Here is a 23,974-nt window from a genome sequence, read left to right as displayed (position 1 = left end):
CTTGAATCCCTCATTTGCATAATGCCGCTATAAAAGCGGCGCCGCCCGCTCCGCGGCTTCACTCCGTTGCGGGTGTTTGCGGCGGTTGCGGTGACTGCGGTGAGCGGATCGAGAAGGCGATGCCTGAACCGGCCAAGTCGGCGCCTGCCCCCAAGAAGGGCTCCAAGAAAGCGGTGACAAAGACCCAGAAAAAGGGCGACAAGAAGCGGCGGCGCAGCCGGAAGGAGAGTTACTCCATTTACGTGTACAAGGTGCTGAAGCAGGTACACCCCGACACCGGCATCTCCTCCAAGGCCATGGGCATCATGAACTCCTTCGTCAACGACATCTTCGAGCGCATCGCGGGTGAGGCTTCGCGCCTGGCCCACTACAACAAGCGCTCCACCATCACTTCGCGGGAGATCCAAACGGCCGTGCGGCTCCTGCTGCCCGGCGAGCTGGCCAAGCACGCCGTCTCCGAGGGCACCAAGGCTGTCACCAAGTACACCAGCTCCAAGTAAAGCGGCTGGATCCGGCTGCAGGAACCCGGCTCGGCTCAACTCAACCCAACGGCTCTTTTCAGAGCCACCCACCTTCTTCCCAAAGAGCTGATATTGCTGCTGAGATTGGGGCCCTTTTCTTTAGTCTTTCTGAAGATCGTAACGGTTTGGAGATCGCCTTGGGGGGGTTGGGGCAGCTCCTGGGCGTTTTAAAAACTGTCTTTAAAATAGGTTATTTTTCTGTCTTTTAACAAAACGCGCTTTCCGGGCTGTAGTTAAGGTTTTTTTCCTCTATACAGGAATCCCTGGACGGGCTTAACTCCTTCCTGAGGCCGCTTTCTCCTTCAAACCCTTGCTCCGCTCTGATTGGTGCGGGCGGACGTTAACGTCACGGCGGGGGGGGGGGGGGGGGAAGGCGCGCAGGGAGGTGCAGCGCAGGTTTCCCTCTGGTCCGCCTCTGGGGGGGGGCTGTAGCAGTCACTCGGGTTTTGGGGTTGGGGGGTGGAGGCTGTTATCGGGGTGAGCGCGGCGCTGAGTGGGGTCCCCCGCAGCATATAGAGTGACGCAGTCTGTTTCTATAGGTGGGTGTTATAGTTTAGATACGTACCGATGGGGTGAGGGGGCGGTTGCGCTCTGCTTTGGGTTTTATTGCTCAAAGCCTTTTGTGTAAGCTGCCTGTTAACTGCTAATCTGGATTTCAGGGCGGAACTGAGGATGTTTTGAGGTGTTAAAATGCAGGAGCTTATTAAAAAAGTTGAATTTGAGGAGGGTAAAAAAGTCTCGTTAGCGGATACTTAATACCAGCGCAGTGGTTGGGTGGGGAGTGATACCCCCACCCTATTTTCTACTTTTAACTTAGTGTTTATCTAGAACAGAGATGCGTGGGGACGCGTTCTTGCTGGGTTTGGGTGGGATGAATATCGCTTCGTATATTCATTCATGTTTCGAGTCTCCGCGGAGCGAGGGTTTCCCTCCGCCGCTTCCAGCACTGCAGAGTGTGTGTGTGGGGGAATCCAAACAGCACGCGGCCATTGGCTGAGTGAATGCAGCATCAGACCAATCAGCGCGCGGGTTTTGGAGCCGCTGTAGTGGCGTGGTGGAGGGGGTGGCTCCGCGGGGGCTCTGCGCGTTGTCTCGGCCAATGGGCGGGTGCGGACTGGAGCCTTCATTTGCATAGCGACAAGCGGCGTTCCCCCCACCGCTCCCGAACGGGCCAGATCCCAGGAAGGGCTCCAAGGAGCCGGTGACAAAGAGCCAGAAGGGCGACCAGAAGCAACTTTATTAGTAGAAATTCGTGTTATTTCACTCATTTTGGCTCAGCCCTCCTGGCTCAAGGGGGTGTTGATCAGAGCCCTGCAGCCTGTCTCTTTTTCCAGTGTTTTTATTCTGAAGTGGCTGCTCCTCTGTTTCTTTTGGGGAAGAAGCTTTGGGGTGACTGTGCTTTACTCGCGGGGGGTTACCCCCCCTTTGAGCCCAGACACTCCCACTGTGGTAGAATTAACACCTGGATAATGATTAATTTGCTCATTAAGAGCCAGGCCCCCCCCGTGCTCCTCCAGCCCTTTTCCTGAAGCAGTGGGTGGCTCTGAAAAGAGCCTTTGGGTTTAAAAAAGAAGAAAAATATGACGAAAAAACTCAATTTCAAAATAATAAAACCCCTTCACTTGCCCTTGGCCTTGTGGCTCTCGCTCTTCTTGGGCAGCAGCACAGCCTGGATGTTGGGCAGGACACCGCCCTGCGCGATGGTGACGCCGCCCAGCAGCTTGTTGAGCTCCTCATCGTTGCGGACGGCCAGCTGGAGGTGGCGGGGGATGATCCGCGTCTTCTTATTATCCCGGGCGGCGTTCCCGGCCAGCTCCAGGATCTCAGCCGTCAGATATTCCATAACAGCGGCCAGGTAAACGGGAGCGCCGGCGCCCACCCGCTCGGCGTAGTTGCCCTTACGCAGCAACCGGTGGACGCGGCCTACGGGGAACTGGAGGCCGGCGCGGGACGAGCGCGACTTGGCCTTAGCACGGGCCTTGCCCCCCTGCTTCCCCCGGCCCGACATCGCCACCCACTCCGCCACAAGGACTGCGGCCCTACCGCCGCGGCCCTGCTTTTTATATCCTGCCGGGGATCGAAACGCCGCCTTCTGATTGGTTTGAATGCCCCCTCACCGGAGAACCAATAGAACATCACCGATTTCTGACCAATCCCAGCCCGAGGTTTGGAGCCGCCTCATTTCTATGCGGAGCGTGGCCAATCACCGAGCGGCATTGAGGCCCCCCCGCGGAGCTTATAAAGGGAGGCTGGAGCCAGCGCAGCCCCGCGACGGGGAGCGGGGTCCGGGCGGGGGGACAGCCCCGGCGCAGGGCTGGAAGGGGGCGATGGGCAGCTAGAGGCATGGCTCGCTCCTTCAAGCTGTAGGTGAATATCGAGGTTATATAAAGCGAGCCTTTTTAACCTATTAAAGCTCTTTTTTATAGATCAATAGCTCAGCACAAGGGTACTCGGTGATGCAGGGCGCGGAGCTATCCCGCTCTCCCGGCCCCACGGGGGGACTCAGTCCCGCCGCTCGCACACCGAAGAGCGTCTGGACGCTGATTGGCCACGCTGAGAGCCGGCGGCCTTCCCATTGGTCCGCAGGGGAGAGGGGCGGGAGAAGGTGGACGGGGGGCGGTTCTCACTCAGGTCCGCCCTGACCCTACATAAGGGAGCTCCGCCCTCCGCCGCCCCGCGGCTGCGGGTCCGTACGGGCTCGGGAGTCGTTCCCCACATCCCTGCTCCCCCCGCAGCAGCTTTTTCACCTTGAAAAGCTTTAAAAATCACGTTTTTATCCCCAAAAAGCTTTCCTTTCGGCCCTTCTTCCCCTGGCTCTCGGGGGTATTTGTACCCCGCCGGGCGTTTCCTGGCAGCCGCGGCGCCGCGCAGCCCATGGGGAGGCGGCGGGGAGGTGCCGGCAGGAGCCCGGATAGCTCAGTCGGCAGAGCATCAGACTTTTAATCTGAGGGTCCAGGGTTCAAGTCCCTGTTCGGGCGAAGACCCTTTCTTTTTTTCCCCCCTTTCTCCTTATCCCCGCCGGGCTCCGCCGCCCCTTTCCGGGGCCCAGCTCCTTTATTTTTTTTTTGGCGAAGGAGGCGGTGGGGAGGTGTGTGGGGCCCGGCGGGGCTGGCCGGGCGGGCCGGTCCCATGGTGTAATGGTTAGCACTCTGGACTCTGAATCCAGCGATCCGAGTTCAAATCTCGGTGGGACCTTCCGCTTCCTTTTGCGACCTCCCTCCTCCCTCCGCAGTCCCCTTGTGTCCCCCCCCCCAGCACGGACAGGGACGGGGGGGGGTCCCTGCTCCGCGTCCCACCCCATTTGGGGACCGCGTGGGACACTCACTGGGGGACTGCGTGCCCCCAAGTGTGTCACCCCCCCCCCCAGGTATGACGTGAGTTGCCCCAACCATGACGCCCCTGTGGGGACCGCAAGTGACATCCCACGTGTGACACCGCATTGGGGACCCCGTGTGACGTCCCGCTTGTGACACCTCATTGGGGACCTTGTGTAATCCCCTTGTCCCCCCCCCTTGGGGGACTGCGTGTGACATCTCGTGTGACGCCCCATCGGGGACCACGTGTGACACCCTGTGTGCGACAACCCCAGCGGGGACCCTGTGTGACGTCCCATGTTTGACGCCCCATTGGGGACCTCGTGTGACACTTTCCCCCCCGTTTGGGGACTGCGTGCGACACCTCGTGTGTGACACCCCATTGGGGGCCACGTGACACCCCGTCATGGCCCGTGTGCGGCACCCAAGGGGTGTCACCCCCTGCGTGCCACCATGTGCGATGCTCCATATGTGACACCCCATCAGGGACCACCTAGGAAGTCCCCTGGGTCTGCCACCCCCCTTGGGGACCACAAATGCCACCTGCAAAGGGAGGTGACCTCATGTCATCCTGTCCCCGAGGGGAACTGAAAGTGACTTTACAGCCACTTGTCCTCCTCTTGTACCTCCAGCTGTGAGGCCAGGACACGGCCCCGCTTGAGCCTCGGCCCTCCCAGTCCCTCCCAGTCCCTCCCAGTCCCACGGCAGGACCTGGCTTCTCCTGCCCCACGTCCCCAGTGGTGGTGACCATCATCCTCAGTGGGCGCTTGGGGTTGATGGGGACACAGTACCCGGGGGCTTGGTGGCCCTGGCTGGGGGGGACAGGCCCCCCACCAGCCGCCCCCATGTCCCTTGCAGGCTGGTGGCACAGAGCAGGGCACGGGGCCGTGAATATGGGGACAGGGACAGGGTGGGGGGCACGGGGATGGGGACAGGGGACCATCTGTGTGTTGTCCCCCCCCCAAATAATCTCCTTCGGGGCATCCCCAAGGTCGGACCTCGCTGGTGGGGACGGCCGGGCACGGGACCCGCTGCCTCACCCCAGGCCAATGTCCCCTCACCCTGGTGGCACTTTGACTCCGGTGACACCAACCTCAATAAACCGATAACCTCCAAAAATTGCAAAACCTTCTGGAGCAAAGGGCGATGCCCGGCATGTTTCACCCTGAGTTTTCCAGCAGCTGCCAAAACCCCGTTCCATCCTCGTGATAATTTTATAGCCCGTGAACGCCCAGGGTTGCAAATTGGAGGCAAAGGTGAGTGACAACGGCGGTGAACCTGTTCGATTCTTTTTCTTTTTTTGATTAGCAGCAGGATTAATTATCCTGTCGAGAAGCGGCTTGCCAGGTGCTCACATCCAGGTTGGGGATTTAAATGGCAAACTTTGTTTTTTTCTGCCGGGGAGGGGGAGGGGGGGGGGAAACACCAAACCAACCCTGTTTGTGCGGCCGTGTTAAAGGCGAAGCCGCTGCCCGAGCACTCCCACACCGTTTGCGGAGTCGCGCGCTCACCACCCGAGACGTGAACTGCTCGGACCCGCGTCCCTTCGCGGAGCTGACGGCTGCCCCTTTTCGACTCCTCGCTCGCACACGCGCTCGCTTTCGGGCGCTTTCTCTCCCTTCTGGCTCGACCCGAGGTTTCCCGAAGCCGAGTCTCCGCTACGACGTACGCCAGGTTAATTTATTGATTGGTACAGCGGTGAAAACAGCTCGAGCTGGGTGCCTCCGCAGAGGGACCCAGAACAAAGAAATCCCTGGGTAATTATACCCTTACAATTTCAATTCCCCTCCCCTCAGGAGACGGTTCGGACCAACAGCGGTATTTGGGTCTGGGGTCTTCCCGTTCTTCACCGGGCCCTTTCATTGTCCCTAGGCGGGCCGATTCTTCTCTTACCTCTACGGTTGCAGCTTCTGCTAAGGTCAAAGCCTCCTTATCTTTCTGCTTGGCACCGGTTCCGACGCCTTCCTTCGTGCAGCCAAGTAAAAGTTCAGCGCGCGGTCGGTGGATCTGGGTGAAAGGTCTTGCGGCCTGAGGCTTCAACGAGCCTTGATACTAATGCTAAAGTCACGACTACTCCAACCGTTTGCACGGGAGAAGGGGCAAAATGCTTCGGCGTTGGGCGGGTCCTGCTTGGAAAGGGCCGAGGACGCAGCCGGGTTCCTAGAAAAGATGGGGGGAGTGAGCAAATTTTGTTGGGGTGGGGTTTCTACATGGGAGCACCAATAAAGTAACCACCAGATAGGGTGATTTCCTGTTTTTTACAATGGAAGGAGAAATGCTGGAGATGTTTGGGGTCAGTTGGAGATGTTTGGGGTCAGTTGGAGATGTTGGAGATGTTTGGGGTCAGCTGGAGATGTTGGGGATGTTTGGGGTCAGTTGGAGATGTTTGGGGCCAGCTGAAGATGTTGGAGATGTTTGGGGTCAGCTGAAGATGTTGGGGATGTTTGGGGTCAGTTGGAGATGTTTGGGGTCAGTTGGAGATGTTTGGGGTCAGTTGGAGATGTTGGGGATGTTTGGGGTCAGCTGAAGATGTTGGAGATGTTTGGGGTCAGCTGGAGATGTTGGGGATGTTTGGGGTCACTTGGAGATGTTTGGGGCCAGCTGGAGATGTTGGGGATGTTTGGGGTCAGCTGGAGATGTTTGGGGTCAGATGGAGATGTTAGGGGTCAGCTGGAGATGTTGGGGATGTTTGGGGCCAGCTGGAGATGTTTGGGGCCAGCTGGAGATGTTTGGGGTCAGCTGGAGATGTTGGGGATGTTTGGGGCCAGCTGGAGATGTTTGGGGTCAGCTGGAGATGTTGGGGATGTTTGGGGTCAGCTGGAGATGTTGGAGATGTTTGGGGTCAGCTGGAGATGTTTGGGGTCAGTTGGAAATGTTGGAGATATTTGGGGTCAGTTGGAGATGTTTGGGGTCAGATGGAGATGTTGGGGATGTTTGGGGTCAGTTGGCGATGTTTGGGGTCAGCTGGAGATGTTTGGGGTCAGCTGGAGATGTTGGGGATGTTTGGGGCCAGCTGGAGATGTTGGCGATGTCTGGGGCCAGCTGGAGATGTTTGGGGTCAGCTGGAGATGTTGGAGATGTTTGGGGTCAGCTGGAGATGTTTGGGGTCAGCTGGAGATGTTGGAGATGTTTGGGGTCAACTGGAGATGTTTGGGGTCAGTTGGAGATGTTGGAGATATTTGGGGTCAGCTGGAGATGTTTGGGGTCAGTTGGAGATGTTGGTGATGTTTGGGGTCAGTTGGAGATGTTGGAGATGTTTGGGGTCAGCTGGAGATGTTGGGGATGTTTGGGGTCAGTTGGAGATGTTTGGGGTCAGCTGGAGATGTCTGGGGTCAGCTGGAGATGTTGGCGATGTTTGGGGTCAGCTGGAGATGTTTGGGGTCAGCTGGAGATGTTGGGGATGTTTGGGGTCAGCTGAAGATGTTGGAGATGTTTGGGGTCAGTTGGAGATGTTTGGGGTCAGCTGGAGATGTTTGGGGTCATCTGGAGATGCCGGGGGGCTGGATGGAGATGTTGGGGTTGGCTGGAGACACTGGGTTTGGATGGCAACACGGGGGGTTGGATGGAGATGTTGTAGATTGAATGGAGACGTTGGGGTTGGATGGAGACGCAGGTTGGATGGAGGCATGGGGGGGTGGACGGAGACGTTGGGGTTGGATGGAGACCTGGGGGGGCTGCACGGCCACCTCCACCGCTCCCACGGGGGACCCAGGCATGCCTGCGTTCTCCACGCAGCGTCAAGCGCCTGATCGAGCAGGGTCTGCTCACAGAGATGCCTCCGTGTAGACCCCAACCCACGACCCAAAGCCAAGAGTGGGTGGATGGAGGGATGGATGGACGGATGGTTGGCTGGACGGACAGACGGATGGACAGATGGGTGGTTAGGTAGGTGGAGGGGCGGCTCAACGGTTAGATGGATGGATGGATGGATGGATGGATGGATGGATGGATGGATGGATAGTAGGCATGGTAGATAGATGAGGTGGGTAGATGAACAGCTAGGTGGGTAGGCGGACAGCCGGGTGGCAGACAGACAGACAGACAGAGGCTAGCTGCGCTGAGGGACAGCTAACGGATCGGCTCGGTGGGCGCAGGCGGACGAGCGGGTGCCGGCAAAGCCTGGCTGGATGGCAACCGTCCAGCGTCGGCCAGCGGCCTGAAGGATCCGAACGGCACCAGGACGGACAGACGGACAAGCGCCCTTCCTCTGCCGACTGGAGGGACAGACGGAGGGACAGAGGCAGGAGGGACGGGCAGGCGGCCGGCCGGCCGGGGAGGTAATCAGCGTGAGTCGCCGCGGCGGTGCCACTCCACACCCCGGGGCAGGGCTCCGACCGCGGGGAAAAGAAAAGGTAGAGGGGAAAAAAAAAAAAAACGGAAGAAAAGAAAACAAACCACCCTAATCACGGCAACGCCGGCAAACACGGCAAAGCCCCACCAGGCGCCGGTAGCCAGGGCAAGGTGCACTTGGGGCGGACCTTGGCCAACAGCACCCAGCGGGTGCCGCTGGTGACCGGCACCCCCGTGACCATGCCGGTGCCGGGGGCCATCACGGCGGCGGTGGCCGGGCTGGTCTTGCTGCTGCTGCTGGTGCCGGCGGCGGCCGCTCGCCTGGTTCCCTTCTTCTGGGTTGACCTGGTGGCCTTCGCCGACCTGGTGCGGTCATCGGTCCGTTGCCGGTGGCGTTTGAACCGCCGTCCTCCCGTCACCCTCCTCGACGTCTTCCAGGAACACGCTCGCCTCCGGCCCCGCTGGCCCCTGCTCCGCTTCCAGGATGAGGTTTACACCTACGAGGACGTGGAACGGCGCAGCAACCGGGCTGCCCGGGCGTTCTCCCGGCGCTTGGGGCTGCAGCCGGGTCAGACCGTCGCCGTCTTCCTCCCCAACGAACCCACCTACGTCTGGACCTGGTTGGCGTTGGCCAAGCTGGGCTGCCTCATGGCTTGCCTCAACTGCAACGTGCGGGGTCGGGCGCTGCGGCACGCGCTCGCCGCCGCCCGGGCCACCCTCGTCCTCGCCAGTCCGGGTGAGTGGCTCCCAGCCAGGGGTGGGGCAGGGATTTGGGGTGCTGAGAGGACCGGGTGGTTCCCCGGGTGGTTCCCCTCCTCTCCCGCTGCTCCTTGCGTCTTCCCCCCCCCCGCCCCCCCCTTCTGCAGGTGTGCGGTGCACACGCGTGTGTGGGATTGCTGGCGTGAGGCGGTGCTGCGCGTGGCGATGCTTGCGCGTGTGTCTGCACGCGTGTCAGGGCCTGTGCATGTGTCTGCATGCATGTCAGGGCCTGTACATGTGTCTGCACGCGTGTCGGTGCCTGTGCATGTGTCTGCATGCGTGTCAGGGCCTGTGCATGTGTCTGCACGCGTGTCGGTGCCTGTGCATGTGTCTGCACGCGTGTCAGGGCCTGTACATGTGTCTGCACGCGTGTCGGTGCCTGTACATGTGTCTGCACGCGTGTCGGTGCCTGTGCATGTGTCTGCATGCATGTCGGTGCCTGTGCATGTGTCTGCACGCGTGTCGGTGCCTGTACATGTGTCTGCATGCGTGTCGGTGCCTGTACATGTGTCTGCATGCGTGTCAGGGCCTGTGCATGTGTCTGCATGCGTGTCGGTGCCTGTGCATGTGTCTGCACACGTGTCAGTGCCTGTGCATGTGTCTGCACGCATGTCAGGGCCTGTGCATGTGTCTGCATGCGTGTCGGTGCCTGTAGATGTGTCTGCACGCGTGTCAGGGCCTGTGCATGTGTCTGCATGCATGTCAGGGCCTGTAGATGTGTCTGCATGCGTGTCAGGGCCTGTGCATGTGTCTGCACGCGTGTCGGTGCCTGTGCATGTGTCTGTACGCGTGTCAGTGCCTGTGCATGTGTCTGCACGCATGTCAGGGCCTGTGCATGTGTCTGCACGCGTGTCAGTGCCTGTGCATGTGTCTGCATGTGTGTCGGTGCCTGTGCATGTGTCTGCACGCGTGTCAGTGCCTGTGCATGTGTCTGCATGCATGTCGGTGCCTGTACATGTGTCTGCACGCATGTCAGGGCCTGTACATGTGTCTGTACGCGTGTCAGTGTCTGTACATGTGTCTGCACACGTGTCAGTGCCTGTGCATGGATTTGCACGGGTATCAGTCTCTGTACATGTGTCTGCACATGTGTCAGTGTCCATACATGTGTCTGCATGCGTGTCAGTGTCTGTACATGTGTCTGCATGTGTGTCGGTGTCTGTACATGGATTTGCACACGTGTCAGTGTCCATACATGTGTCTGCACGCATGTCAGTGCCTGTGCATGGATTTGCACGGGTGTCAGTGCCTGTACATGTGTCTGCATGCGTGTCAGTGCCTGTACATGTGTCTGCACACGTCAGTGCCTGTGCATGGACTTGCACGGGTGTGTCTGTACATGTGTCTGCACGCGTGACAGTGTCTGCACATGGATTTACACGGGTGTCAGTGCCTGGGTATGTGTCTGCACGCGTGTCTGTGCATGGATTTGCCCGGGTGTCGGTGCCTGGGCACATGTCTGCACGTCTGTCAGTGTCCGTCCATGGATTTACACGTGTGTCGGTGCCTGGGCACGCGTCTGCACGTGTGTCAGTGCCTGTGCACGGATTTGCACACGTGTCAGTGTCTGTCCATGGGTCTGCAGGCACGGCAGCGTCTGTACCTGGATTTGCATGCGTGTCAGTGTCTGTGCACGTGTTTACACGTGTCAGTAGCTGCACGCGTGTCTGCACACGTCAGCGTCCATGCACGGATTTCCATGTGCGTCAGCGGCCATGCATGTGCTGCCATATGTATCACTGTCTCTACATGCATTGGCACGTATGGCAGGGTCAACGCATGCATTTGCACACGTGTCAGCGCCTGCGCACGTCTCCGCACACGCGTCGGTGCGGCGTACACGCGTTTCCACGTGTGTCGGTTTCTATGCGTGCATTTGCACGCGCGTCAGTGTCTTTGCGTGCGTTTACACGCGGGTCAGCGCCCATACGTGCTCCTGCACACACGCCTGCGGCACGCGTGTGGGGTGCGAGGCACGGCGGGGCCCTTTTCCCTGAGCATCGGTCACGACGGGGATCTATTTGTGCCCTCCCCCACCCCTCGCCTGACGTGGGCACGGCTGCTTGCGCAGCCCTTCGCACACGCGTGTGCAACACCCCGGCGAGCGTGTCGGGGCGCGCTGGCCGTGCCAAGGCCACGGGTTAATCATCACCAGCCCTTTCCCGGGGTAAAGGTCCTTTCTTTTTTTGCGTCACGATTTCGGGGGAAGGAGATAGGGGAAAAAAAAAAAAAAAAATCAGGGCAGGAGGCGGCCGGACCCCCCGGGACCCTCGGGGTGCCCATCCGGGGGGGGTCAGGGTGCCCCTTGGGGTGCTGGGGGCACCCATCGGATCGCGGCCCCCTTAGGGGATGCTCCGGGTGCCTCTCCGGGGTGACCGGGGAGCCCTTTTGGGGGGCTTCGAGTGCCCAGTTGGGATCCTTGGGGTGCCTGTTTGGGATGCCCATGGGGGTCTGTCTGGTCAGGACACCCCTTTGGGGGGGCTCAGGGTGCTCCTCGGGGGTGTATGGGGTGCCCGGGTGATTGGGGAACCCTTTTGGGGTGCTTCGAGTGCCCAGTTGGGATCCTCGGGCTCCCGTATGGGGTAGTCCGGGTGCCAGCCCTGTCTGGGATCCTTGGAGCACCCATCCAGGACGCCCACCCGATTGAGGTCCCCGTTGGGGGTGCGCCCGGTGCCCACCTGGGGGTCCTTTGGGTGCCCGTTTGGGATGGATGAGGTCCCTACCCGATCAAGGGGTGCATTGGGGGGGGCCCATCTGGGATCTTTGGGGCACCCAGCCCTGATGCCTGGGGTGCCCACCGGATCGGGGTGCCCATCTGGGGGTACATCAGGTGCCCATCCCTGACCCTTTGGGGTCCCCTCTTGGTTGCTCATCCATCTGGGGACCCCCACCGTGTCCCCCCCCCTCTCCCCGCAGAGCTCCAGGCCGCCGTGGAGGAGGTGCTGCCAGCCCTGCAGCACGACGGCATCCGTGTCTTCTACCTGAGCTCCACGTCGCCCACGCCGGGCGTCGAGGCCCTGCTGCCCGCCATCGAGGAGGCCTCTGATGAGCCCCTGCCAGCCCACCACCGTGCCGGCATCACCGCCAACTCCAAGGCCATGTACATCTACACCTCCGGCACCACCGGTGAGGCTGTGGGGACAGAAACCCCCAAGGCAGGAGGGTCTGCTCCTTGGAGAATGGCGCCTGGGAGGGTTTGGGTGCGATGGGTGAGGAGCCAAAGGAGGTTGGTCCCCCGTGGGTTGTGCGGGCAAGGCGGTGCAGGTGATGTTGAGGAGGTTGGAGGGGTCTTGGGGAGATCTTTCTCCAACCCCGACCATCGTGGGGCCACCCGGGCCAGGTTCCTCCTGGCTGTGTCCATGCGAGGGTTGGGTATCTCCAGGGATGGAGACCCACCATGTTCCTGGGTCTGTCCTCGCTGGGACAGGGGTGGGACCTCCCTCATCCAACCCTCAACCCAAACCAGATCCCACCCCAACCAACACGGGTGCATCTGGATGAGGTTCCTCATGGCTCCTCCCAGCAAGGTCTGGAGACCTCTAGGGATGGAGACCCACCACCCTGAGGGAAGAGTTTTGCCCTCCTGTCCCACCCCTCATCCCCCATCCCACCCGACCACCTCCAAGCAGGACATTTCCCACCTTCTGCTCCCCCCCCTCCCTCCCCCAGGACTGCCCAAGGCAGCGGTGATCACAGAGATGAAGCTGATGATGGTGGCCAACCTGGGTCGGCTCTGTGGCCTGCGGCCTGATGACGTCATCTACACAACGCTGCCGCTCTACCACTCGGCCGGGCTGCTCATCGGGGTGGGAGGGTGCTTCGAGGTCGGTACGTACCCCACGCGGCCCGACCAGCATAGGGAGGGGGTGCAGGCAAGGACAGGCAGCGAGCGGTGTTGGAGATGGATGGATGGAGAAATGTGTGGAGAGAGGGAGTTGTGTCCATCCATGGGTGAAGGAGGGCTAAACAGATGGACGGACGTTTTAGATGGACAGAAAGATGTTTTATGGAGAAGGATGTTTTATGGAGCTGGATGGATGGACAGATGTTTTATGGAGCTGGATGTTCTACGGAGCTGGATGGATGGACAGATGTTTTATGGAGAAGGACGTTTCAAGGAGATGGACAGATGGACGTTCTATGGAAATGGATGGATGGATTGGATAGAGATTTTTTTTTTATATATATAGGGATGGAGAGACTTTTTCTGGAGATGGACTAAAGGATGATGGGAAAATGTGCAGATGGAGAGAAGAAAAGGAAAGAAGAGAGAGGAGAAAGATCTCTCTAGCGATAAAGGGATTAGTGGGGGGATGGACGGCGAGATGGATGGACAGATGACAAGAAGTGTAGGGATGGAAAAGGAAAGAGCGGGCTGAAAAGAAGACAGAAAAGGAGAAGGGTTGTAGCTAACGGGTGACCGTGGGGGTGAACGGACAGGACAGATGCTCATGGATGGATGGATGGATGGAGAAAAGGGAAAAAAAAAAAAGAGGAGCAGGAGAGGGGTGACCATCACCCCGTCGTGTCCCCCCAGGAGCCACCTGCGTCCTACGGGCCAAGTTCTCCGCCTCCCAGTTCTGGGATGACTGCCGCCGCTACAACGTCTCCGTCATCCAGTACGTGGGCGAGCTCATGCGTTACCTCTGCAACGCACCCAAGGTAAGGTCCCACCAGCCCGAAACCCACCCCGGGGCGGGGGAGAAGGCGATGCCGCGCGGCGCACACCGAGACAGTCCCCCCCCTCTGTCACCCCACAGCGCGCCAACGACCGGGAGCACGGGGTGCGCTTGGCCTTGGGCAACGGCCTGCGGGCAGAGGTGTGGAAGGAGTTCCTCCAGCGCTTCGGGCCCATCTCCATCTGGGAGTTTTACGGGGCCACCGAGGGCAACGCCGGCTTCATCAACTACACCGGCAAGATCGGGGCCGTGGGCAGAGCCAACGTGTTCCTCAAGGTGAGCCGTCGGTGACGACGATGGTGGGGGGAAGCAAACGCTGCCTTGGGGAGACCAATACTGCGCCTCACGTTGGGTTGATGCCAAGAGCGGGGGCCTCCAGGATACCCTCTTTGTGGTGGCGCAAACGGGGACCTCCCTGGGGAAGCCAACGCTGGCCATCAGGTTGGGTTGATACAAAAGCAGGATCTCCCAAGATCCCCTCTTCACATCCAAAAAGGAGTCCCCTCCACCTGGTTGGCCAACGTTGACTCAACAGTGTTGACCCGGAGTCTAGTTCCGGAGCGTCCATGGTGACCTGGACATCTCTATAGCCCCAAGAAAGGCCACTTGGCTGTCGCTTCTCAATCCCCAACCACCCACGTGTTGAGCGAAAGCTGCAAAAAGGTTTTCTCCACCCTTTTCCCCCAGTTGCAGCATTCTCCTACGGGTCTTTGATTTGAAAGATATCACGCCGAGTTTGGTCAGTGGTTGAATCTATTCGATTAAATCTGATTTAAATATAAAGGGCGATTAGCTCGGATGAAAAACAAGTGGCTACCCAGGACGTTGGGATTTGGGGCAGGGCGGGGTGTGTTTCCGTGGGTTGTAGTGAGCGAGTAACGGAGGATCGGACCTGGCGCTGGCAGGAAAGTCTTCTCGCTCTTTTAAATCCCCGGGTTCTCTTCCGCCCACCAGTTTCTCTCTTTGTCCCTCTTCTGCCCTCCAGAGTTTCGCTCCGTTTGAGCTGATCAAGTACAACGTGGAGGAGGACGAACCCGTACGTGATGAACGAGGTCTCTGCATCCGAGTCCGCCCCGGTAAGAAGAGATGAGCCTTACCAGGGTCTTTTTGGGAGAAAAGTGGGGCAGACAGAGGGTTGAGATGCATCAAAGCCACCTCTTCGTCCTTATCGCCATCATCTTGGTGGTGGGAAGCCACCAGAAACCCCTCAAAGAAACAGGACCATCATCCCTGAGCACTCAGTGGGGCATGGAGGTGACATTCCCCAGCACCGAGGCAGTTGCTGACCGGCCTCCAACCCTCCTTTCCCTCCCCGAAGGTGAGACGGGCCTGCTCGTCATCAAAATCACCAAGAACACCCCTTTCCATGGCTACACGGGCGATTCCCAGAAGACAGAGAGGAAGGTCTTGAGGGATGTCTTCGTCAAAGGTGACAGCTTCTTCAACAGCGGTGACCTCCTCATGATTGACCATGAAAGATTCATCTACTTCCAGGACCGCGTGGGAGACACTTTCCGGTAACTCTGATGCTCTCACACCCACGTCCGCGTGGGCAATGTCACCTGCCAGCCCAAATCCCCCCCCCTCACAGCTTCAGCTCTTCTCTTCCCTAGTTGGAAAGGTGAGAACGTGGCCACGACAGAGGTGGAGGCCACTCTTGCCATGGTGAACTTCATCCAGGAGGTCAACGTCTATGGAGTGTCCGTGCCGGGTGAGTACTGGGTGGTGCGGGTGGATGAGTTGGACCAAAATAAGAATCTGGTGATGTTTCAGCCACGTGATGTGTCCCCAAATGGTCCCGAGTGGTCATCGAGAAGCCTAAAGTAGAATAGAACGGAAGGGACCTACAATGATCATCTAGTCCAACTGCCTGACCGCTTCAGGACTCGTTGACCCAAAATAAAGAGTCCAGTATTGTTTTGGGCTCATGATTACTGCCACGATGGTCCAAACAGCCACCAAGAAGAGTAGAACAGGACTGGGTTGCCCAGAAGAAGCATCTAGTGGTGCCTGTGGCAAGTAACATGGCCAGATAATGGTCCAGCTGACCACCAAGGCGGCTAAAGTAGGACTTACTGACCCCAAATAAGTTTCTGGCATGGCTTTGGCACACAATGGGCTCCTGTAAAGGTCTGAGTGGCCACCAGGAAGGTTAAAGGGGAACTTCGTTGCCCAAACCAAGTGTCCGGCGTTGTTTTGGGCATGCAACATGCCCCTGCAATGGTCCAAGTAGCCACCAAGAAAAGTAAAATGGGACTCGTTTGCCCAAAAGCAGCATCTGGTGGTGTTTTGGGCAACTGACATGTCCCCATGATGGTCCGTGTGGCCACCAGGAAGAGTAAAAGGGGACTCAGTTGCCCAACGTAAGTGTGTCTGTGGTTGTTTTGGGTGCAGGATGTGCCCCCATCATGGTCCCAGCAACCTCCAAGAAGGCTAAAGTGGGACACATCCACCCAAAATAAGCGTCCAACGTTGCTTTGGGCTTGCAACAGGTCCCCATAACGGTCCAACTGGCCACCAAAAAAGAATAAAATGAGACTCGGTTGCCCAAACTAACCTTCCGGCGTTCTTCACAGGGTGTGAGGGAAGGTGCGGCATGGCAGCCATCCGCCTGAAGGCCGGGGCGAGCTTCGAGGGCGAGAACTTCTACGCCTTCACCGGGGACACGCTGCCCGGCTACGCCGCCCCCCGCTTCGTGCGGATCCAGGTCAGCGGTCCCAGCTTCACCCACGCGTCAGGGTGGCTTCTGGGGGACGGGTTGGTTTTTTTTAGTCCTCTTGCCAAATTAGTCCTTTGGACGAAGGGCGATTCGGCAGCGCGGGCACCAGCGCCCGCTTCCAGTGACTGTGTCGGCGTGTCCCCCGTCCCCCCCCCCCCAGCTTCCGATGACGGTGCCAGGGTCACCCTGTTGTTGATGGCGCTGTCCATCCATTTCTGGAGACGGTGACAGTCGCCCAATATCAACGACATCAGGGTCACCCTGCGCTGATGACGGTGTCAATCCACCTTTCCGACGATGGCGTCAAGGTCCCTCCTTTTGTCACCAACGGGTGGTCACCTTGTGCCAGTGACACCGTCCAGGTCCCCCCCAATTCCGATGACACCATCTGTGCCGAAGACGCAGGGGGTCACCATTTCCAACGACGGCACCTGAATCCCCCTGTGCCGATGACGGCGTTGGTCCCTCACGTTGCCGATGACGGCGTTGAGGTCCCCCATTTCTGATGACGGTGCCAGTCACCCCACGCTGGGAACACCGTCCATCGCCCCCCCTGCCCCATTTCTGATGACACCGTCCACCTCCACAGGACACCTTGGAGATCACGGGGACCTTCAAGCAGTGCAAAGGCAACCTTGTCAAAGAAGGCTTTGACCCCAACGTCATCAAAGACCCCCTCTTCTTCCGTGATGACAAGAAGAAATCCTACGTGCCTCTCAACCCCGACATCTACGCCGCCATCCTGGACATGAAGCTCAACCTGTAGAAGGAACCACGCCACGCCGGGGTCTCCCCGACGGCCTGGGGCGATAATTACCTCGGGGCAATCAGCAAGGCCAATTTGGGGCTAATCAGGCGGTTTTCGCTTCCTTCGGGGAGTTTTTAACGGTGTCTGAGCACAACAAGGGTGACGGGCTGGTCTCGGCGCTCGCTATCCCGCCCCAGTGCCTTCACGCCATGCCGGTTGCGGAAATTAAAGGCTTCATTCCAATTATTTGGGTCCAGGTGGGCGCTGGGTCGATGAGGGCCATTTTCCGGGGACTGACCCGCTCCCTTTCCCTTCTGGAGGGGGCGGATGGTGCCCAAAATCCTCCCCGCTGCCGGGAAGGGAACATTTCCTCAGCGCTGGCCTCCTCCTTGCCCGTGGGGCCGACCCTGGAGATGTATCAGGCCCCAAAACTCTCTTGTCTTCCCACCCAGGGCTCTTTGAGCCCCTTTAGCTCATCAATCTGGAACAAAACCCGATTTATTTCTCCCTGACTCAATTTTCTGCCCGATCAGTGACCTAAACCGGCTCGGAAAGGCAGCCTGGGCTCCCCCAGACATCTCAGACCCACACCAAACCCCCACGACAGCATCAGCTTCTTCCTGCCCTTCCCCAGCACCCGCGGAGCTGGTTTAACCTACAGAAAAGGAGCTTATTTCTCTCTGCAGCCGCTTTCTGCCGGATCAGTGAGCAAAACCAGCTTGGAAACGCTGTCCCGGCTCTCCCTTCTCCCAGACGTGAGCCGGCCCCCTCGGTTTTTCATAGAAAAGGCAAAATTTTTATTTACAAACCTTCCCAGCGGCACCGGGACAGGGAAGAGGAGGAGAAGAGCCGGGTGTCCGCCGGGAAGCCTTCACTCGCCGCCATCACCGAGCAACTGCAGCTCCACCATCCGCGCTGGGGGTTCCTTGGGGGGCCGGCGAACCTCGAGGGGGACCCGGCGTTCCCGTTGCAGCTCGCCCACGCGGAGCCGCAAGCGCTGCTCTCGACGTTTGCAGGCTTGGAGCTGCCGTTGGGCTTTGTCGAGGGCGTCGAGGGCGGCCTCGGCGCGGCGTTTCCAGAGCAGGGCGCTGCCCACCTGGTAGCTGTGCTCGCTCTGGATGTACGCCCCGGCCGGCGGCGGCAGCCGCAGCATGTAGAGGGAGGGAGAGACGGGGCGGGAGGGTGCCGGGGGGTCACCCTCGGGGAGAGCCGGGGTGGCCGTGGCTTCCTCGTCCCCTGTGGCCACCAAAAGGCTGTCCGGGAGGGGACCCCGGGCACCCGAGGGGCCGGGTAGGGCTGGGACACCCCCGTGGTCACCGGCGGGGGGGGCACCGGGGTCTTCGCCTTCCCGGGGGAAGCAGGAGACGTCAGCGGTGAAGGGGGGGTCCGGTGGGGAAGGGGTGGGGTCCCGCCTACACAGGGAAAGAGGAAATTAAATTGGGGGGAGACCCAGCGGCGTCCTATGTCACCCCCCACCCGCTGCCCACCCCCTGGGACTCACCTCCACCTCCTGGTGGCCCGAGGGGGCTTTGGGGCGTCACTCTCAGGCGTGGGGGGCTTCGGCTTGGTGGCCCGGGGGGGTTTGGGGGAGGCCGACTCGAAGACGGTGGGCACGGCCCCTTCCTTGAGACGGTGGTAGCCACTGGTGGGGGGGGAGGGGAGGGAAAAAGGGGGGGTCAGTGGGTGCCATGGGGCACCTGGGGGGGGCCCCAAAGGCCTTGGGGGAGTTCCTTAGGGGGATCCACAGCCTGCAAGGTCTCTTGGGTGCCCTAAAGCCCTGATGGGAAACAGGAGGGGGGTCTTCCAAAAGCCCTTGGGGGTACCCCAGGGTGCTCCATAACCCCCCGGTCCTTGGGGTGCCCCCAAGACCTTGGGGGGGGTGGGATGGGGTGTCCCTGGGGTGCCCCAAAGCTCTAGGGGAAGGTTTGTGGGCCCTGAAAAAGCACTGGGGGGGGGGGGGGGTGGGTGTCCCCCCAAAAGCCTTGGCAGGGGGTACTTCAAGGTGATCCAATGTCCCGGGGACCCCCCAGCAGCACCTGGGGGGTGGGGAGAGACCCCCAGCTGGGACACTGTGGGGGGGGGATTCAGAGCAAACCATTTCCACTCATGGGGGGGACGGACAGACCATGACAATCCCCACTCTGGAGAATTCCATTTCATATTAAAGGCGGGGGGGGTGGGGTGGGGTGTGTTAATTAGGCTGACCCATTCTCTGCAGGGGAAGGGGAGGGGGACACCTCATTAAGCGCCTCGTTAGCCTCATTAGCTACCTGAAGCCGACTATCTCGAAGCAGCTCTTCTCAAAGTGCTGGGAGCAGAAGTAGATGTACTTGGAGGCCGGGTCCCAGCGGCCCTCCCCGCTCGCATCCCGCCGCCGGCTGTTCTCCAGCCACAGCGCCCGCCGTGGGTTGTCCTTCTTGGGCAGCCTGGGGGGGGGACACGGGGGGACACGACACACAAGTCAGCAGCGAGGTGGCGGCCTCAAATCCCCCCCCCAGCCCGTTTTCTGCAAGGTTGGAGGGGTGGCCCCCCCCATGCACCTGCAAATGGAACGGCCCAGGGAGGCCCAGTTAAAGGGGATGGGGCTAAACCATTCCTAAAATGGGGAGGGGTGACACGACACCTGGTGCAAACCATTGTTAAGAGCGGGGGCCCACACCTGGGACAGCCCATTGCTAAAGGGGGGGGGGAACACACCTGGGACAGCCCATTGCTAAAGGGGGGGGGGAACACACCTGGGACAGCCCATTGCTAAAGGGGGGGGGGAACACACCTGGGACAGCCCATTGCTAAAGGGGGGGGGGGAACACACCTGGGACAGCCCATTGCTAAAGGGGGGGGGGGAACACACCTGGGACAGCCCATTGCTAAAGGGGGGGGGAACACACCTGGGACAGCCCATTGCTAAAGTCGGGGGGGGAACACACCTGGGACAGCCCATTGCTAAAGGGGGGGGGGGAACACACCTGGGACAGCCCATTGCTAAAGGGGGGGGGAACACACCTGGGACAGCCCATTGCTAAAGTCAGGGGGGGGAACACACCTGGGACAGCCCATTGCTAAAGGGGGGGGGGAACACACCTGGGACAGCCCATTGCTAAAGGGGGGGGGGAACACACCTGGGACAGCCCATTGCTAAAGGGGGGGGGAACACACCTGGGACAGCCCATTGCTAAAGGGGGGGGGAACACACCTGGGACAGCCCATTGCTAAAGGGGGGGGGGAACACACCTGGGACAGCCCATTGCTAAAGGGGGGGGGGAACACACCTGGGACAGCCCATTGCTAAAAGGGGGGGGAACACACCTGGGACAGCCCATTGCTAAGGGGGGGGGAGGAACACACCTGGGACAGCCCATTGCTAAAGGGGGGGGGGAAACACACCTGGGACAGCCCATTGCAAAGGGCGGGGGGGAGCACAGCTAGGCCAAACCATTGCTAAAGGTGGGGGGGAACACACCTGGGACAGCCCATTGCTAAAGGGGGGGGGGGGGGAAACACACCTGGGACAGCCCATTGCTGAGGGGGAGGGGGCACATCTGGGCCAAACCATTGCTGGGGGGGGAGCAAATGAAGCATGAAAGAGGTGAAAAGCCACCCACATAAACTCATCACAAAGCAGAAACAGGGAGAGCCCCCTTGGCCAGAGCACTTTGGGGGGGGGGGGGCAATGAAGAGGCCAATGGCGGGTCCACCCCCCCGAGGGGGTGTGGGGGCACCCACCGGTGGAAGGAGATGCCTCGGTTGCGGGTCTCCCGAGTGTCGCGGGTGCAACAGCCGGCAGCAGAGCAGTGACGGGGCATCTGGGGGGGGGGGGGGGGGGGGGAAGGTGGGAAAGAGGGGGTGAGAAGATTCTCCCACAGGAACCCCCCCCCCAATTGCATATGGTGCCTGCTCCCCCATGTGTCCCCCAAACAGCCAGCCAGCCCTTTGTCTCCCCCAAACAACCCCCCAATTTCCTCCCCTAACCAGCCCAGATCCCCAAATGCCCCCCAAATCCCCGTGCTCGCCACCCCCCCCCCGCTCCAGAAGCCCCCCCAGGCCCCTCCAAATCCCCACGTTCCCCCCGTTGACCCCTGGATGCTCCCCCCAAGCCAGTCCTTGCCCCCAGAGAGACCCCAGACCCTCAGGTCCGCCCCCCCCCAGCCACCACAGAGCCCCTCAAGCTGCCCCACAGCCCAAGGTGCCCCCCCAGAGCTCCCCCACACCCACTGGTGCCCCCCAAAATCCCAGTACCCCCCCCCCCCGAGTCCCTGGTGCCCCCTCAGAGCTCCAAGTGCCCCCCCCCCTCCCCCCCCCGTCATGAATTCACCCCAGCACCAGGCCCCCCTCCAGGGTGGGGGGGCAGATGACGTCACGGGGAGGCGGGGCACCCCGCGGGGGGGGGGCGTTGCTAAGGGGCTGCGGTTGCTAAGGGAGGGGGGCCCGGAAGGGGCGGGTCCGGAGCCCCCCGGGACCGGACACCCCCTCCCCGTCCCCCGCCACACGGGGCCGGTTCCCGGGGCCGGGCGCGGCCTCACCTCGGCGCTCCCATCCCGCCGCCGCCGCCGCGGCCGCCCCCTCCGCCCGCCTGAACTCTCGCGAGAACCCGCGAGACTCCCACACCTCGCGAGAGCGTCCCCTCCGCAAACCCCTCCCCTCCCTTCATTGGCTGCGCACACACGCCCGGCCCCTCCCCTTTCTCCTCACTGGCTGCGCCAACGGCGGTGGGCGGAGCGCCCTTCCCCGCCCCCTGAGTCCGTTCCTTCATTTGCATGCTGCGCTGTCATTGGCCAGGCGAGCCCCGCCCCGTCCTTATTAGCCATGCGAGCCCCGCCCCTCCGCCGCGGGCGTTTCAAGGCCCCCCCCAGTTTTGGGGCGTTTCAAGGGCCCCCCCCCCCCCCCCCGTTTTTGGGGCGTTTCAAGGCCACTGTATAAGGGGTTGGGGGGGGGGGGGTGTGTGAGACTCCCGCCCCCCAAATTGGGGTAAAGAGGGTTTCTGGTCCCCCCGACCAGGTTTTGGGGTGTGTCAAGACCCCCCCCAAACCTGGGGCCCGGCCCCCCCCCCCCCCCCCCCCCCCAAATTTGGACTTTCAAGGCCCCCCCTGCCCAAAAGTGTTTAGGGGAGAGTTTCAAGGCTCCCCCCAACATGGGCTCTGGGGGTGTTTTGAGCCCCCCCAAACCCCCCCCCCCCAGGGCCACTCAGGGGTGGATCCATCTTAAAGGCACTTTAATGAGTATGGGCAAACCCCGCCCCCAGCAAGCTCCACCCCAACAAGCCCCGCCCCCCGAATAAGCCCCACCCCTACTGCTAGAGGAGAGGGGGTCCCTGGGGGCAGTTTCTAGGGGCTCCTTGGGCCCAAAAGCACTTTCAGGGCTGGTCTCCGGAGACGGTTTCGAGGGTACCCTCAGGCAGGGGGGTGGTTTCGAGGGTCCCCCCAGCACTGGGGGGTGGTTTCGAGGGTCCCCCCAGCACTGGGGGCGGTTTCAAGGGTCTCCCCCCGCCCTGGGGGCGGTTTCGAGGCTCCCCCCCGGGCTGGGGGCTGTTTCCAGGCCACCCCCAGGAGCAGCAGCTTTTTGGTGGGGTTCCTTGGGGGCGGTTTCGAGGCCCCCCCTGGAGCCGGGGGCGGTTTCGAGGAGCTCCCCGAGGGTCCCGGCTGGGGACGCGCTGTCCTCGCTGTCCTCGCTGTCCTCGCTGTCCTCGTCCTCCTCCCGCAGCATGCGGTGCACCGTGCGGGACAGCGACAGCGGGTCGCACCTGCGGGCAGCCAGGCAGGGTTTGGGGTGGCCCCACAGAGCCCCCCCGCTGTCCCATAATGCCCCCGGCCCCATACAGCCCCCACAGAGCCCCCCACTATCCCATAATCCCCCATACAGCCCCCACAGAGCCCCCCACTATCCCATAACCCCCCACAGAGCCCCCACAGAGCCCCCCGCTATCCCATAATGCCCCCGGCCCCATACAGCCCCCACAGAGCCCCCCGCTATCCCATAATGCCCCCGGCCCCATACAGCCCCCACAGAGCCCCCCACTATCCCATAATGCCCCCAGCCCCATACAGCCCCTCCCAGACCCATAGGGAACTATAGGGGCTATAGGGTACTACTATGGGCTGTGAGGGGGCTATAGGGTGCTGTAGAGCATTATGGGGGCTATAGGGTACTACTGGGGGGTGCGGGGATCTATAGGGAACTACGGGGGCTATAGGGTGCTGCAGGGGGCTATAGGGTACTAGTGGGGGGTGCGGGGATCTATAGGGAACTCTGGGGGCTATAGGGTGCTGCAGGGGGCTATAGGGTACTACTGGGGGGCGTGGGGATCTGTAGGGAACTATGGGGGCTGTAGGGTGCTGCAGGGGGCTATAGGGTACTACTGGGGGGTGCAGGGATCTATAGGGAACTATGGGGGCTATAGGGTGCTGCAGGGGGCTATAGGGTACTACTGGGGGGTGCGGGGATCTATAGGGAACTATGGGGGCTATAGGGTACTACTATGGGCTGTGAGGGGGCTATAGGGTGCTGTAGAGCATTATGGGGGCTATAGGGTACTACTGGGGGGTGTGGGGATCTATAGGGAACTACGGGGGCTATAGGGTGCTGCAGGGGGCTATAGGGTACTACTGGGGGGTGTGGGGATCTATAGGGAACTATGGGTGCTATAGGGTACTGCTATGGGCTGTGAGGGGGCTATAGGGTGCTGTAGAGCATTATGGGGGCTATAGGGTACTACTGGGGGGTGCGGGGATCTATAGGGAACTACGGGGGTTATAGGGTGCTGCAGGGGGCTATAGGGTACTACTGGGGGGTGCGGGGATCTATAGGGAACTATGGGGGCTATAGGGTGCTGCAGGGGGCTATAGGGTACTACTGGGGGGTGCGGGGATCTATAGGGAACTATGGGGGCTACAGGGTGCTGCAGGGGGCTATAGGGTACTACTGGGGGGCGTGGGGATCTGTAGGGAACT

The 23,974-nt window shown here is 60.8% G+C and overlaps 4 protein-coding genes and 2 non-coding genes across 8 annotated transcripts; 4 read left to right on the top strand and 2 right to left on the bottom strand.

The window, feature by feature from the left end:
- The first annotated feature begins 51 nt into the window (after positions 1–51).
- Positions 52–877, top strand: LOC142421215 (histone H2B 5-like). Its single transcript, XM_075525778.1, has one exon. The coding sequence runs from the start codon at positions 120–122 to the stop codon at positions 498–500; it is 381 nt and encodes a 126-aa protein (XP_075381893.1). The 5' UTR covers positions 52–119; the 3' UTR covers positions 501–877.
- A 1,026-nt stretch (positions 878–1,903) lies between these two features.
- LOC142421214 (histone H2A type 2-C-like) lies at positions 1,904–2,542 on the bottom strand. Its single transcript, XM_075525776.1, has one exon. The coding sequence runs from the start codon at positions 2,527–2,529 to the stop codon at positions 2,140–2,142; it is 390 nt and encodes a 129-aa protein (XP_075381891.1). The 5' UTR covers positions 2,530–2,542; the 3' UTR covers positions 1,904–2,139.
- An 884-nt stretch (positions 2,543–3,426) lies between these two features.
- TRNAK-UUU (transfer RNA lysine (anticodon UUU)) lies at positions 3,427–3,499 on the top strand. Its single transcript has one exon. It is a non-coding gene; the product is annotated as a tRNA-Lys (tRNA).
- A 145-nt stretch (positions 3,500–3,644) lies between these two features.
- TRNAQ-CUG (transfer RNA glutamine (anticodon CUG)) lies at positions 3,645–3,716 on the top strand. Its single transcript has one exon. It is a non-coding gene; the product is annotated as a tRNA-Gln (tRNA).
- Positions 3,717–8,202: 4,486 nt separating this feature from the next.
- SLC27A5 (solute carrier family 27 member 5) lies at positions 8,203–17,048 on the top strand. Its single transcript, XM_075525769.1, has 10 exons — positions 8,203–8,861; positions 11,801–12,010; positions 12,554–12,712; positions 13,422–13,546; positions 13,645–13,839; positions 14,549–14,639; positions 14,882–15,080; positions 15,177–15,274; positions 16,140–16,270; positions 16,872–17,048. Exons 1-10 carry the CDS (start codon positions 8,366–8,368, stop codon positions 17,046–17,048), a joined length of 1,881 nt encoding a protein of 626 aa, XP_075381884.1. The 5' UTR covers positions 8,203–8,365.
- THAP7 (THAP domain containing 7) lies at positions 15,248–21,619 on the bottom strand. Of its 3 annotated transcripts, none has more exons than XR_012778857.1 (6): positions 21,551–21,619; positions 20,754–20,833; positions 19,301–19,456; positions 18,532–18,672; positions 17,840–18,442; positions 15,248–15,381 (listed from the first exon to the last, which is right to left on the bottom strand). XR_012778857.1 is itself a non-coding variant. In XM_075525770.1 (5 exons), the coding sequence occupies exons 2-5, from the start codon at positions 20,831–20,833 to the stop codon at positions 17,902–17,904; spliced, it is 918 nt and encodes a 305-aa protein (XP_075381885.1). In that variant the 5' UTR covers positions 21,551–21,619; the 3' UTR covers positions 17,804–17,901. The 3 variants fall into 3 exon arrangements, 1 of the variants encoding a protein (XP_075381885.1); XR_012778855.1 differs by lacking the exon at positions 15,248–15,381 and adding an exon at positions 17,243–17,379; XM_075525770.1 differs by lacking the exon at positions 15,248–15,381 and having other exon boundaries at positions 17,804–18,442.
- Between the last annotated feature and the right edge of the window lie 2,355 nt (positions 21,620–23,974).

The sequence above is a fragment of the Mycteria americana genome, chromosome 27 (genome assembly GCF_035582795.1).
Source record: "Mycteria americana isolate JAX WOST 10 ecotype Jacksonville Zoo and Gardens chromosome 27, USCA_MyAme_1.0, whole genome shotgun sequence".
NCBI classification, from domain to species: domain Eukaryota; kingdom Metazoa; phylum Chordata; class Aves; order Ciconiiformes; family Ciconiidae; genus Mycteria; species Mycteria americana.
The sequence above is the reverse complement of the archived record's forward strand: the minus strand, read 5'-3'. Positions and strand labels throughout refer to the sequence as shown.